Below are 13,674 nucleotides of genomic sequence, written 5' to 3' on the forward strand. Positions count from 1 at the left end.
TCAAAAACTGGAATAAGCTTTAAGTGGGCCCACAGGAACTGGTCTGAAATTTGAGGCACACTATTCACTGGTACAAGCTTGTTTTTATTCCCAGCATGCTCATAATGTATACTCCTTACCCACATTTATGAAACACAGTTCCTCCCTCTATGGCCTCTCCTCTTTGCTGACCAGCTGGTTGCAAACTCCTTGGTGCTGCTTTGCTTCAGCTTGTAATGAAGTGTGATTAACCGCAGTCTTCAGCCTGATACAGATGGAGCAAAGAGGCTTCCACTGCCTAGTCCAGGAAATTAGCCTTCACAAGGTTAAAAAATCCTCTCTCCCATCTCTACAATACTGGCTCTGCTCATGGATAGTCACACAGAGGGCACATCCAAGTGTGAGGAGTCATTGGAACAGAGCAAGGGACCTTGACTTAGACACCGTGTGGCCTCTTCTTCTTATCCCTCTTTCCACACAGGTTGTCTCATCCCGTGTCTCAGATAACTTTCTTTTAACAGCACAATATATCACTTTTTTTTAAGGACAACCTCGCAGGAGGGTTAACCTGCTCCGAGAGTCTCTGAAGACTACAGATGCTAAACAATTTGCAGCCAAATATTTTGGTCAGCCCATCATTTTGACACAGCCCAGGGTAAGAATGAAATACTTCTTACTGAAACATCACCGAAATGGATGGAGTGATGTTTTCAATGTGCACCTGGGGTTTTGGAGCCCCTGGGCAGTAGAGGCTATCATGTTGAAATGAAAAATGGCTTTAGCCTCACCCTGTAGCTCCTGAAATTTCAAGCAAGCTGGAATCATTGCTGATGCTGCAGAAATATCATGATGCCTCTGTTGCAAGAGGGAGAGACTTTTGGTCAGTATTGTGCAATGTATGAAATGGCTTCTGGTCCCTACAGTGGATGTGGGATGAAGGAAAGGAAGACCACACTCTGGTGGGGATGCAGGAGAAAGAAAGATGGATGTTTCTGGCAGGTGAGACTGTGCAAGACATTTGTGGATGCTCTCTGGCCCAAAACCACCTGAGCAAGGCTCTTCCAGATTTCTGCCTAGGAAGTGACATGCTGCAGGGTTATCTAGACAGCCTGTAGTGCAGCAGGGGAGCAGCACCCAGAAGACCAGTCAAAAGCCTTCCTGGGGAGCCTCAGAAGCGTCCCCATTCACCTCCAGCACAGCCAACTGCCAGTGATCAGAGGAGTGGCTCATTGCCCCAGGAGGGGGGCTGTCTGGTATCCCCCAGCTCGGGACACCGGGCAAGGCACTGGCCATGCAAACACACCCCCTCTCCCAGGCAGCCTGCAGCACTGACCACCGCTTGGCTGGCCATCCCTTCATTTTAAAGCATGTCAGATGTTCAACCCACCAGAACACAGCGTTATAATTTGGCTAGGCAGGGTGCAGATGGGGTGGTGCGGTTACTGCGATCTCAGTAAATTAGCACGTAAACATGTTTTGACTGAAGAAAACTGCAGGGCCATGCTCAAGAGCAGTTCCTGGGTGGGATTTACAGTGCTAGGCAATGCATTTAAATGCAGCCGCACTGGCTGGGAGGGAGGAAGCACCATAATAAACAGCCAAAGATCTGCCCTGGCTTCCAGGGAGAAAGCTTGCCCTGAACCCCTTTCTCTTTGTGATGAAGAAGCCGCATGCTCTGGAAAAGGATATATTTTCTGGGTGCAAGGGCATCAGACAAACATAACTTCTGCTTTCTGCCTCAGCCCTGACATGATTACAGAGCCACAAGAAACCTGATGCCTCTCCTTATGAAGTAATTTGGAAAGAATAAAAGCTTATTTTCCAGAGCTGCCATGAAACAGTCCCAGTCTGCCTCAGCGACCATGGCTTGAGGAAGCATATACACAATTTTCTGTCAGATATGGAGTGCATCCTTAATAGCAGCAGGGAAAAATAAATGATCAGTTCACCTCCAATTACCTACATAAGAGCTAATTCACAGAAAGTCCATGTATAACATTAGTGCCCTTAGGTGTTTGCAAAGCATCTGTCTGAGCAAGGGATGCCAGCACTGATCCATGACTGCAAACACACATGTAAGACACTCAAATACCAGAGTTTATCCCTCTGGTCTCACCGACAGCTGGGACAGCTTATACTGCACCTATGCCAGGGCTGCCCGAATCAGAGCACTCCCCTGCACCTTTGTACTAATGCCCGTAGCCTGCAAACACAAGGATTCAGTCCTCATGGGGTGCCAAGTCCCTCGTCAAAGCCTCGCGTGTCACCAGGCCCAGGGGAGGTAGAGCTGGGCCAGCGGGCTACAGGTACAGGAGCTGGGGCCAGCCTGCACCGCTGTGCTGCTCCTGCATCATGGAGAAACAAGGCACAAGAGAAGCAACTCCCACACGTGGAGTAGGGTCTTCCAGGATCAGCAGCAAAGGGCCAAAACTCACAAGCTACTTCTGTTAGGAGAGCATAGATCATCTTGCAATTTCTCTTTGTGTGATAAATAACCAGTTACATCTGCCTTGTTCTCTTTCTGCTTTAAAACAAAAGTAGGTGCAATGAGTGCTCAACCCATCAGGCAGTACACATGCTCAGCACAGGAATCCAGGAGAAGCTATTTGTGCAGAGCTTGTACTGTCTCTCCTGGAGTTATTTCTTCTCTCTTCTCTCTGCATTTTTTCTCTCGGTGCAAAGAAGCATATCCAAGCTGCTTCAGAGGACTGCTTCAGCGTTTCCCTCTGGATCTGTGGGAAACAGAGACATCAGGAACGCAGCAGGGGACTGCACAACTTCTGCCAGGCTGGAAAATGCTCTGCACAGATGAGGAATAGGAAAAGATGTCCAGGTATCAAGCATCAGCTAAAGAAAGTGCCCAAGGAGCTCTTGCCCAGGTACAGTGCCACTAGACAGCAGCCCATGTAAGAAAAGGTGCAGAACACCAGCTTCAGCATTGGGAAGGGAGTAGCCAAGAGGGAGAAGAGATCTGAAGTGACCGTGATGGACTGTAGGAGTGCAGTGATTCAAAGCGTAAAGCTGTGCCTGCAGGTCCATTAGCTGGGTGAAGCAGAGGTTATGACACATTATGCAGCTTTGAACACAGGCTGGTATTTTGTATTAAATTCATGGGACTTCTTCAGGGTATCCTGTAAAATGGTTCCTGTATGAAGCAATTTCCTAGGATAGGAAGAGATCAAAGAAATACAGCTCAACTCTTCCTGTGGGAGACCTCAGTGAAGCTGACATAGCAAATGTCATTGCAATGGATGGTAGCATGTCTTGGAGTAACTGGGAAGCCATCCTTCAGATGAACAAATAAGCTTGAGCCCAAATCCCCTGTGATGTGAATGAACCCAGGCACTTTTTGGGGCATCACTGTTTGACAGAGGCCTTGAGCTACAAACTCGGGAGCAGTCTTGTACCTTCACCCCAGAAATGGGCTCAGTATCACTGAGAGTGTGCCAAAGAGGGGCACTGGGATATTGTAATAGCAAATTCCTCCAAATCCTCTGACTGAGCTTGTGCCTCTGGAGCAAGACACAACAAGCAAAGAAAGCCAAGCCACACTTTGGATGGAGACCGCTTCCCATCCAGAGCGGGAAGCAGCCTTTCCTGCCCTGTGGAGGGGCCAGAGCAAAACATGCTGAGGAGAGGGGAAATGTGCGGGACTCCTGGGGAGAGATGGGCAAGGGAGTGGGTGGAGGAAAGAGGGAGACAAATAGTGAAGAAGAGACATGGATAAATAAACCAAAAGGGATCCACGGGCAAATTCTGGAATTATCTGAATTATTTCCCTGGAATCACATTACACATATTTCTCTCAAGCCCCTTGGGAAAATAAGGCATCTAATTTCTTTCTGGATCAGCCTGGAAAAGGTGAGGCTGAAGCCTCCCTGAGGAGGGAGGGGAGGGGGTTAGCCACTGTATGAAATCCCCGTGTCAAAGGGCCCGGGGGCCCAAGTGATGCACAAGGCACTCACTGTATGTCTGCATTGTCTCCTTCATAAAAGGGGCTGGGACTGGGAAAAAGGAGGCAGTTTCCAGGATACTGGCCAGCAGCCGCTGGAATGCCCCGAACCCCCCAGCCCCTACATTCTATAAAGGCAGTGGGGAGGAGAGGGGGGAGGAGAGATGCATTTGTGCCCTTTTTTCTTCAGGGGTGAATACAAGAAAGGTTTTCCTTTCAGGGGCCAGCCCTCGACCCCTTCACCACTTCTCCCCAGTTTAGCAATTCCCAGCTGTAAATAGTAAGGACTTTTGAGATGGTCAATCCTGACTGCCCAGGGCATAGGGAAGAGAAAAATCACTCCACAGATGCCAAGGTCTGCAACCTACTGGAGGTTTTGTCCACATCTGCTTTGGCCCAGAGACCTTTATGCACTGTTCAGCTGTTGGATGGACTGGTTGGTAGTTAATATTTATTCTGTAAGAGTACCTTGGGCCAGGGGTGGGCGGTGTCAGGATACTAAAGATGGTGGATAAGCATGATGGATGTGTGCTTCGACACCTCAGAAAACAAGGTCTGAATTACAGGTTAAATGGACCAGAGGCATGTGCAGAAAGAAGGAAAAGATACCTACACTGTACAGACAGACAGGGAAGGACCAAGAGGTAAATCTAAGTTTTGGGTTGGGTCAAAAGGTAACCCTAAATACACTGATACTTTGCCAGGAGCTCCACAAAAGTTTCAACTTCAGCCCCGGGGTGCAGTATTGCTGCTTTCAGCCCTGTGCCTCCCTGGGGCGAGATCATCTTGCTCTCAGTGCTGTCACCACCTGGTTTGCTGGAGCCACCAAATGGAGAGCCAGCTCAGCTGTGCTGCAGGTAGGTCCTCGGTGTCCGAGGTCAGGCTGTGGGAACAGACTGCCTTTGTTGCCTTCTGGGAAGAACCACAAAACCCAGCCCGCTCTGGTTACCGTAAAACAACCCCTGAGGCATCATTAGTTATGGGATCACACCAAGGAAAGAAACGCTTCTCCTGAAGAGGTTTGTATTGGGCTGTGATAGTGGTATGGTTTTGGGTTTTTTGGATGAAGGAAGTCCTCGTGGTGAGGTCCTTGATGACGTCCGAGGTCCCACCCTACAGGGCTGGAAGGATTTTCTTGGCTTGAATGCATACAGAAAGGGAAGCTTTGGGGCAGGAAGGGAGCAGGTTTTTTAAAATCTTCTTTTGTGAGTCCTCCTGTTCTCTCAGGGAACCGAAGGCCTGTTTTTGGGGCAGACCTGTGTTGGCAGGCCACCAGCACTTCAACAATTGCAGACACAACCATTCAGGCCACTCTTTCTATTCAAGAAACTGCAGAGTCCCACACAATACCGGCCTCCCAGAATCTTCCTGTGCCACCTCCTGCTCGTGAAATGGAGGTAATCAAAGCCATCCCCCAAGAGAAGAAGCACTAGTTAGTGCAGCACTATTGCTTTTGGGCATGGCTTTTTGTACATCTCTGAGCTGTCAGGATAGGAAGGACACTTTGCTGTAGGTCTGATCCCCCACCCAGGCTACATCGTGGTCACATTCCTCCCTGCCACAAAGAGCTGGGGGGGGGTAGTCAGGGGGCTGCTTTAAGTACAACATGAGGCAGCAATTTTATTTTGTGTATTATCAAAATAGTACATTGCTGGAACATTTCCACGTTGCTAAATCTAGATGGTATGGCCTGGAGCTGTTTGCAAGGGGTATCATTTTGTTGAGGATTGTGCAATATTTTATTCCAGCCCACTTCTGCCCTCCCTGAACCTGAGGAGCAGGGGAACTGGGCTAACTAGAACCAACACTGGGGCAGGGCTGCTGACTTTCAAGCAGAAGAAATCTGGCTCACAAACCTTGAGAAATACATCTGAGGGATTTTTTTTTTTTTAATATGTATGGGACGAGGCAGGACATTCTGAGGTTAAATTCTATGCATTTATAGGAACTCTGGTAAAGCAATTAAGGTCCCAGATTTGACTTGCATTAGCATATTTATAACCTGGTGCGGAATGTTTTCCATATTCCTTGTGTCTATTTTTGCAATGATACTAATCCTTTACATTTCTGTATCACCTTTCATTTAGGAGGACTAGATCCCAAGCTGCTTTACATATGCAGGACAAAAATACAGGCAGACATGATGGTGATATACCTAAAACAGATTGGAAAGTGATGTGATAAATGCAATTTATTGAATATCTTTGACAGCCTTACCTCCTTTTCACCCTTATGCCTGTATGCTTGGGAATACAGAAACTCTTCATTCTGCTTCCAAGTGTGCATGCGTGCACACACACACGTTTAACACAAACTTGCCACCTCTTTTCCTAAAGTGGAATTTTGCCCTCAAGTCACACTTGGCATGAATTATAGGAACAGAAATATTCAGTCCTGGGTAGACATGGCTAAATGATGAAAGTGTAAGTTTTTTAGCCAGATTTGTGAAAACATAAATTTTACTTGTAAGTTTTTTCAAATTATAGCCACATAATTGCACAGAACTTGTGAAACCTTAAGAGGTGACCCCTGTATAATAAAAGCTAATTCATAATCATTTATTGTCAGTTACCACCATGTTAGATGATTTTGAGTTTCTTATCAGGAAAAATAGACAAAACTTTGCAATTTAACCTGCAAATTCCTGAGGTCAAGCTTGAAGTATCAATTCTGAATAATAATAATAAAGATAAATGATAATGAAGTCCAAAGCCAAAAGCTAGTCCAAAACTTTCCATTGTATTTAACTGAGATAGGTACAGAAATATTCCTGTGAATGGGAGCCTTAGTATGTCATCTTCAGCCTACTGAAAGCATGAAAAGACTCATGACACTCATTGAATATTTTTGAAAAGCAATTCCTTGCAAAAAAAATAGGATTTAGGAAGTCCCATGTTACTAAAATTCAGTATTAGACTGTTATTATTTGACCAATTATATTTTTTGACAAATGACATATTTAAGGCTCAATATTGTCATGTACTATCAGAAGTAAAAATAGTTTTATTTTAATAAAAAAAGGGTTGATAACTTCCTCAGAACAGTATAAAACAGTAATCCTGTCAGGTCAGTCCATAATTAGACCTGAATCATGACATTATTGTTATACAAAGAACCATTTCAGATGTATTAAGAGGATTTCATTCAGTATTAATCACTGTTTTTCCTCTTCCTTCATCTTTAAATTTTTGGAGACAGTATGTTCAGGCAGATTTGGCTGTAAAGTAAATAATGGGAAAACAACAATGCAATTTTGTGTCTCCTAAAATATCCTCTGTGGCTTTTTTTTCTGTGAAACATGGCACAATCCTTGCGTGTGGAACTGCTGCACATAGGGCACACGTATTTTGTGCAAGACAGCATGTAACACTGTTAGCACCTGAAATGGCCTGAAATTTGGACAAAACACATCAATGGCTTTGAAAAGTGATATGAGATATTTCACAAATGCAACCAAGATATCTAACAAATGCAACAAGAACAACTTTGTTATACTGTCTGGTCCAAAAAGCAATGTTTTTAGCATATGTTGTTAATAGGAGCCTTAGCTGTGCTTAATCACTTCCCAAATAAGCTGTTTAAACATGAAGCATTAGGCTAGAAAGCTGAGCGCTTTTGCAGAGGACAGGGGTTAACAATTCACAGTACTAAACCCTGTTTGATCTGCTGAGAAATTCAATCCAGCAAAAGCACGATTTTACTTAATAGCGCGTTGGGCGAGGAAGTTGCCAGAGGTGGGATGTTTTCCTCCTGGCTGAGGTCAGGCTGCTGGAGCTGGCCCATCTGCCATTACATGGAGTCCTGCCATCCCCCTTCCTCATGGTCCCGCTCCCTTTTGCTGTGTGTTTGCATGTGTGTGCGTGTGCATGTATTCATGTCTGAGCTCCTTTTTTCTGGCAGCTGCTGTAGGTAAGTTGTGGATGCATTTTTGGAAGTCTCCCAAGGCACAGACACTCCCAGCCCACAAGAAGGTGCCTCATTCTCCAGGTGGAGGCTACCAGGCTGAGATATGTACCATTAATGACTGAAGAGAAGCAGAGTTTTTCCCTAGCGTGCCAATGCATGGATACATTCACTGCTGTGGGTGTCTCTGAGGGCTGCCTGTCAAAGCCAAGAACACAAGGGAGCCGTACAGGTTTTGTTCCTCTTGTGCACATCCTGCATGTGGCAGATTCACTGTGTGCTTCCTTGCAATGTGCTAGAGCCGGGTCTTAGAGAAGGATGGAAAATTTGTCAAAACGTTGCCACTTTAACAGAAAGCTGGGCGAGTTCCCTTGCTTTTAATAGAACGTACCTTTCTTTTACTGCTGTTAATGCAGAAAGCAGCTGATCGTATTCTGTGGGGCTCACATTATTTTTATAGTACTTCGTCTTTGGAATAAACCAGAGCATATTGCATGTCAAGAGTGGTAAGGATTTTATGGAGGAAGACAGGCCATGGATTTCCATGGATGCTCTTCACTTCCTCTAGACCTCTGAGAGAAGTTGAGTGCTATCCTGTGCCATCAGAGACATAGGAACTCCTTAAAAATAGAAAGGATTGCCATTTGTCACTTTAAAGTGCATTCAACATGCACTTGCCTATTTGGGTTGTTAGAGCATTTCGTCATGCACTTGTGCAACACCTCGCCCTAATCCACAATTTCAGCTCTTTGCCTCTGCTGTAATACAGTGATGATAAATTAATGTCTGGCTTGGCAATATTGCTACAGTCTCCAATTATGAGAAGGTGTTTTCATTTAGAGAAGAGAAATCAAATGGCAGATCCCATTGTCTCTCACCCTTCCTGTCCATGAACAAGCTAGTCCTTGTTGTAAACCCCATGTAACTTGCTGTGGGGGAGGAGGCATTGTGGAAGCCCCCTGCCTTTAAAATAAAGGTAGTGCTTCAGTAGTTATTTCTTGGGGATCTTTTCTAGTAGAGTTAACTGTTTCAAAAGGAGAAGGAAAGGGTTCCTTGAAAACCAAATACAAAGGTTTCACAAGTAACAAGAACCAGAGCAGGCAGAGGTGAAATGCATTGCAAACGTGATGCTTCTCCCAAACCCAAAATCACCAGCACAGAAGTAACAATAGGTTGTTGTTCACCCTCCAAAGTCTGGGACTGTCTCCATACGTGATGCAGAGTGGACAGCCAGAATCCCTGGATAACCAGCTTCTTCAGCTGTGCTCTCACAAGGCAAACACTGCTGCCTCGAGCTGGTCAGCTTGAGCTCACATAACACCCTGGCTGAGACCAAGAAGATGACTGGCATTGCTCAGAAGTACAGTACCAAGAATAAACATCCATGGAGCCATGGAGCCCCTGCTCTCCAGTGCTGCTCTCAAGGGCTCACTGAGTTTCCTGGAGACATGAAAATCAACTGCCAAGTAGCACTCCTGGCCTACTGGAGTGGTTGCATTGGTACGCTCTCCCAGAAAGGACCACCTGCTACCTTTAGGCTGGGGAAGTTTCTAGGCATGTGTTTCTGTCCACGCTACAAAGAGCCATAGAAATCTGTTGCAGGCAAGGGTTAGTAATGTTGTTTCCTTGGTTTTCATGTCATACATATGTCATGATACGGTCATGAATGCATACACTGATTTTGTTCAACGCCCTCACAACCTTAGAGAGAGTGAAGGCAGGGAGCCTTTGCAAGCAGCATTATTTGACATCTGCAAGCCTGTGGATAAAGGCAGAGAGCTGGGAGAGATGAAAGGGGTCCCCCATCATGTATAGAAACTACTAAGTTATAGACAGCAGAGGGATAGCCAAGACAGCAGGATGCGCAGAGTGCTTACACATGAGTGGAGGAGTGAAGACAGCATGGGTAGCCATACCTCCTCTTTATATCTCCCAGCTGCTCTTTCCTGCAGCTCCTTGGGCAAGCTCAGCTCACAGACCATGAAGTCTGCATGACAGAACAGCAGCTGGGAGATATAAAGGCAGGGATTTGAATGCAGTGTGTATTTTAAAACATGAAAACACTGCAAAAGAGCCCAACCCCTCCTCATCCTTTCCCCTGCCCAGACTACCCTCAGTACCATTAATCTCAAGGAAAAACTAGATTGGCCTTTGAGCTAGGGCTTTCCTCTCTGATTACAGTGTTTGGACTAAGTAGTGCCGGCTAAGCCCCAGATGCTAGAGCTGTGCATTAGAGGCACTTCCAGCCCCAGCTGGAGGATGCTATGTTAAGGGACTGCCACCTGGCAGCATCTTCAAGGAACTGCAAAAATGTTAAGCAGAGATGGAGGTTAGTGAGCATCAGCCTTCTGGGAGACTTGCAGGTGCACTCAGGAAGGAGACATCAGGGTTGAGCTAGACTGGTGTTGCCGACTAAACTACCTGGCATTAAGAGGCTGCTTCTGTGATAAAAGACAGTAGGCCGGTGAAACATTTGATACGACAACCACCTTATCAGGGACTTTCCCACTCAGTTGAAAAGTTGGTTTTCCTTTGAGAAAAATCCCACTGTTTTCCTTCTCTTACTTCAAGTTGGCTGAAGAAGCCTGACCTAGTTGTACTCAGTCATTGCCCCTTTTTAGCTAAGAGCTAAGCTCTTGCTTTGTGAAGATACACCCAGGGAGGCAGGTCCCACCCTGTCCCCATTCTCCTGGGAAAGCAGGGAAGACTGGAAGTGACAACTTTACTGAAGAGTGGCGTAGGATGAAAAGAACAATAAAATAATCTCCCTTGGCCAAGACCTGGTAACCCAACTTCTTTCATTTTGAGGTCTTCAATACGGTCCCCTTGCTTGTGTGACCTTTTCCTTTTTTCTGTGTTGTGACAAGCTGGCAGATGAAACAAGAGCATCTCCTCAACACGTGCTCTGGATTTTCCCCCCAAATAAGTCTCTTGGCCAGCTTGCCTAAAGCTTTCTAAACCACCCAACTTTGAAAGGGAGGACACAGCAAGCAGTAAGTCATTTCTCTAACATTTCAGAAGACTTCAGTTCCCCTACCCTTTGGAAAGTGTCCTCTGCTGCCCAATATCACAGGAAACAAACTTCCAAACTTTTGTTTGTAAACAGAGACCTGCATGAACAAGACAAATCTGAGACTTGGCTGAGCCTGAGAGGCTTTTGCCAATAGCCACTATGATTAGCAGGTTAAGGACCCTTGACCAGCAAATGAACTCCAGTCATTACTATTGGTAGTAGTAAGCTTGGGTTATCTTTTTGTAATTTATGTACAAATTTACATCCAGAGAAAAGCTCAAAAGAGACTGGGAGCTGGAGAGATTGAGTCCCTTTTCACTTTTAGAGCCAGTACAAACAGTAAGCTAAGGTCCTGAACCACATCACTAACACACCTTCAGCTGTGATGGTGTCCTTCTTAGGACCATTGGTAGATGTGACAGCTCAGCTAAGCCTGCTGAGCCAAGAATGCTCTATGTGTGCTCATATACTGAGACTATAAAGAAATTTGCCAATGAGTGCCAAATGAACTTTTTTTTCAAGAAAGAAATGAGAAAAGCTTACTCTGCCATTTACACAAGTCACTGGACAGACACCGACCTGGGGCCAGAGTTGGTGACCTAGATGTGAAAATATCTGTGTACATCCTTGCAGATGCCCCGTGCTTCCCACATCCCTCTCATCCCCCAAACTTTGTGGAGCTGAATTCAGCAGGGAGGACCATGATGACTTACCAGTCCGTGTGCGCGTCATCGATCACCAGGAGGATCTTGGGTTTCTGGGCCACAGGTGGTGTGGGGCTCGCTGAGTGGTCGATTAGTCCTGCGGCCGCTTGTGTGGTTTGCTTCATGGCACTGGAGATGGAGCTGAAGATGCTGGTGCCAGTAGAGGAAGAGTGTGAGGGCTGTGGTGGCTGAGGATGCTTTCTCTCCATGGCAGGAGAAACTGGGGAGCTCGTGGAGTTGTCGGGGCGCTGCAAGTCCATCATGTAGCCATTGGGCAAATTTGCCACGAAACTACTGTCTGAGAGACGTCTCCGGAGGAAATTCATTGTTGAAGCGTTGTGTGGAAACCTTCTCAGCAAGAGCGAGGCTGAACAATGGTGTCACCAGTCCTGGGGAATGTTTCTGTGTGCGTGTAGGGTACCTCCTTGCAGTCCAGGCAGGCAGGCTTTCTCCCTTGAAATCCTGCTAGAGAAATATGCCTTTGTTTTTCAGCTATATTTTCTTTCTCTCCTGTGGGAAGAGAATCAAAGACATATATGTGAGATACATACTCTGAGTCTGAGATAAGAAAAACTCTTCTGGCCATTTAAATGGGTACCTTAATCAACAATGAGAGGAAAAAAGACTGCTGGTTTCTATGCAGTATGCTACACTGGTACAGCCAAACAGATAGAGGACAAAATACGTTTCATGGCTCTCTCTCATCTCAAAACATTTTCAAGTTGGGGCAGACCAGCTTACACTAGCTTAGGGGCTAACAATTCTATAACTGTTCACTGTAGGGAAAGAAAAATTATTCTAACCATAAATGTTAATTTTCAAAGGAGAGACAGCTTATTTCTGTTATTATGTGTGTTAGAAATAACATGGTTTTTACAGAATAACCAGTAAATGATCCAACAGGTTAAAAAGTTGTATCACCTTTGGCAGGCTTGTAAGCAAGGCTCTGCATTTAAGGAACAAATGCCCTAAATTGAAATAGCATGTAGAAAATAAATAGTGGAAAAATCCCCATACACATCTTGATCAAGTTCAAACTACTCATTTCTGTCCCTGCTGCTCTCGGCACTCAAAATTAGACTGTGAGCCAGGTGCATACTGGTGGTTGCTAGACATCGCAGACTATCTGATTTTACAAGTTCACTCGTAGGGTTTTTGCAGGTACTCAAAACTGGAAGTTCGGCTGCCTAATCCTCACATACCTTTTTTTTTGCTGTTGTTGGGTTTTTTGTTTTGTTTTGTTTTGTTTTAAGAAGAAAGGTCTCTTACTCTGCTCATCTTTTCCAGTGAGGAAATGAACACTGTGAAATGTAACTATCTGGCTCTTTTCCCTTGACCATAGTATGATGACTTTGTTTTTACCCAGAACACTAAATTTTTCAGCAGTTAAATAATCTCACAGAGTTAGTAGTTACTTTTTTTTTTTTGTATGATGACTTTGTTTTTACCCAGAACACTAAGTTTTTCAGCAGTTAAATAATCCCCAGAGGTTAGTAGTTCTTTTTTTTTTTTAATTTTGCACCTGTAGGCACAGCCCAGAAATGAGATTTCCACAGTAATTCCCCAAGACCTTTTATCCGCTGAGTAAGCCTTTGAGTCTTGACCAGAGGCTGGTCGGTGAGATTTTTTTTGGGAAAAAAAAAGATAGAAACATATTGCTGGTAAAACATAAATGTTTTTCAAGACAGACATATCTGCAGCAACGAAAGTGAGAGTTATCCCATACATCAGGTTAGATGAGTCACATGAATTCCTGGTATCATCATTAAATCATGCCCCAACCCCCTTCAAGTCTTTTTGAATGAGTCCCCTACAAATACTGGGGCTCCTTGCTCTGACCTGCCTGGTTTGACCTCCCTCACTGCTCACGCTCTTGTCCCAGTCTCTGATTGCCTCCTGATGGCAGGAAATTGTCTTTGCCTAGTTGGTCCAAGAGAGCTCGGCGTCTGTGAATCTGCCTCCTGAGGCTGTGGCTGAGAGCTCATGGAGCAACCAAACAGCTTTCTTAAAATAAGATGTCACTTATTTTCACCTATAGGGATTTACAAATCTTTAGAGACGAAGGATTCAGACCTCTCTATGTCTGTACCTCTCTTAGCCCCCAGAGTCTTAGGGAGGCTCAG

General features: G+C 45.3%; 1 protein-coding gene across 2 annotated transcripts in view; it reads right to left on the reverse strand.

Moving 5' to 3' along the window:
- Window positions 1–11,877, reverse strand: part of SYN3 (synapsin III) — a 185,749-nt gene extending 173,872 nt beyond the window's left edge. For both annotated transcript variants that reach the window (XM_009277011.2, XM_009277012.2), the window contains exon 1: window positions 11,561–11,877. In XM_009277011.2, coding sequence (XP_009275286.1) covers window positions 11,561–11,877 — 317 coding nt within the window. The remainder of the gene's footprint in view (window positions 1–11,560) is intronic.
- Between the last annotated feature and the right edge of the window lie 1,797 nt (window positions 11,878–13,674).

This window comes from Aptenodytes forsteri, unplaced genomic scaffold (genome assembly GCF_000699145.1).
Source record: "Aptenodytes forsteri isolate BGI_AS27 unplaced genomic scaffold, ASM69914v1 Scaffold482, whole genome shotgun sequence".
NCBI lineage: Eukaryota > Metazoa > Chordata > Aves > Sphenisciformes > Spheniscidae > Aptenodytes > Aptenodytes forsteri.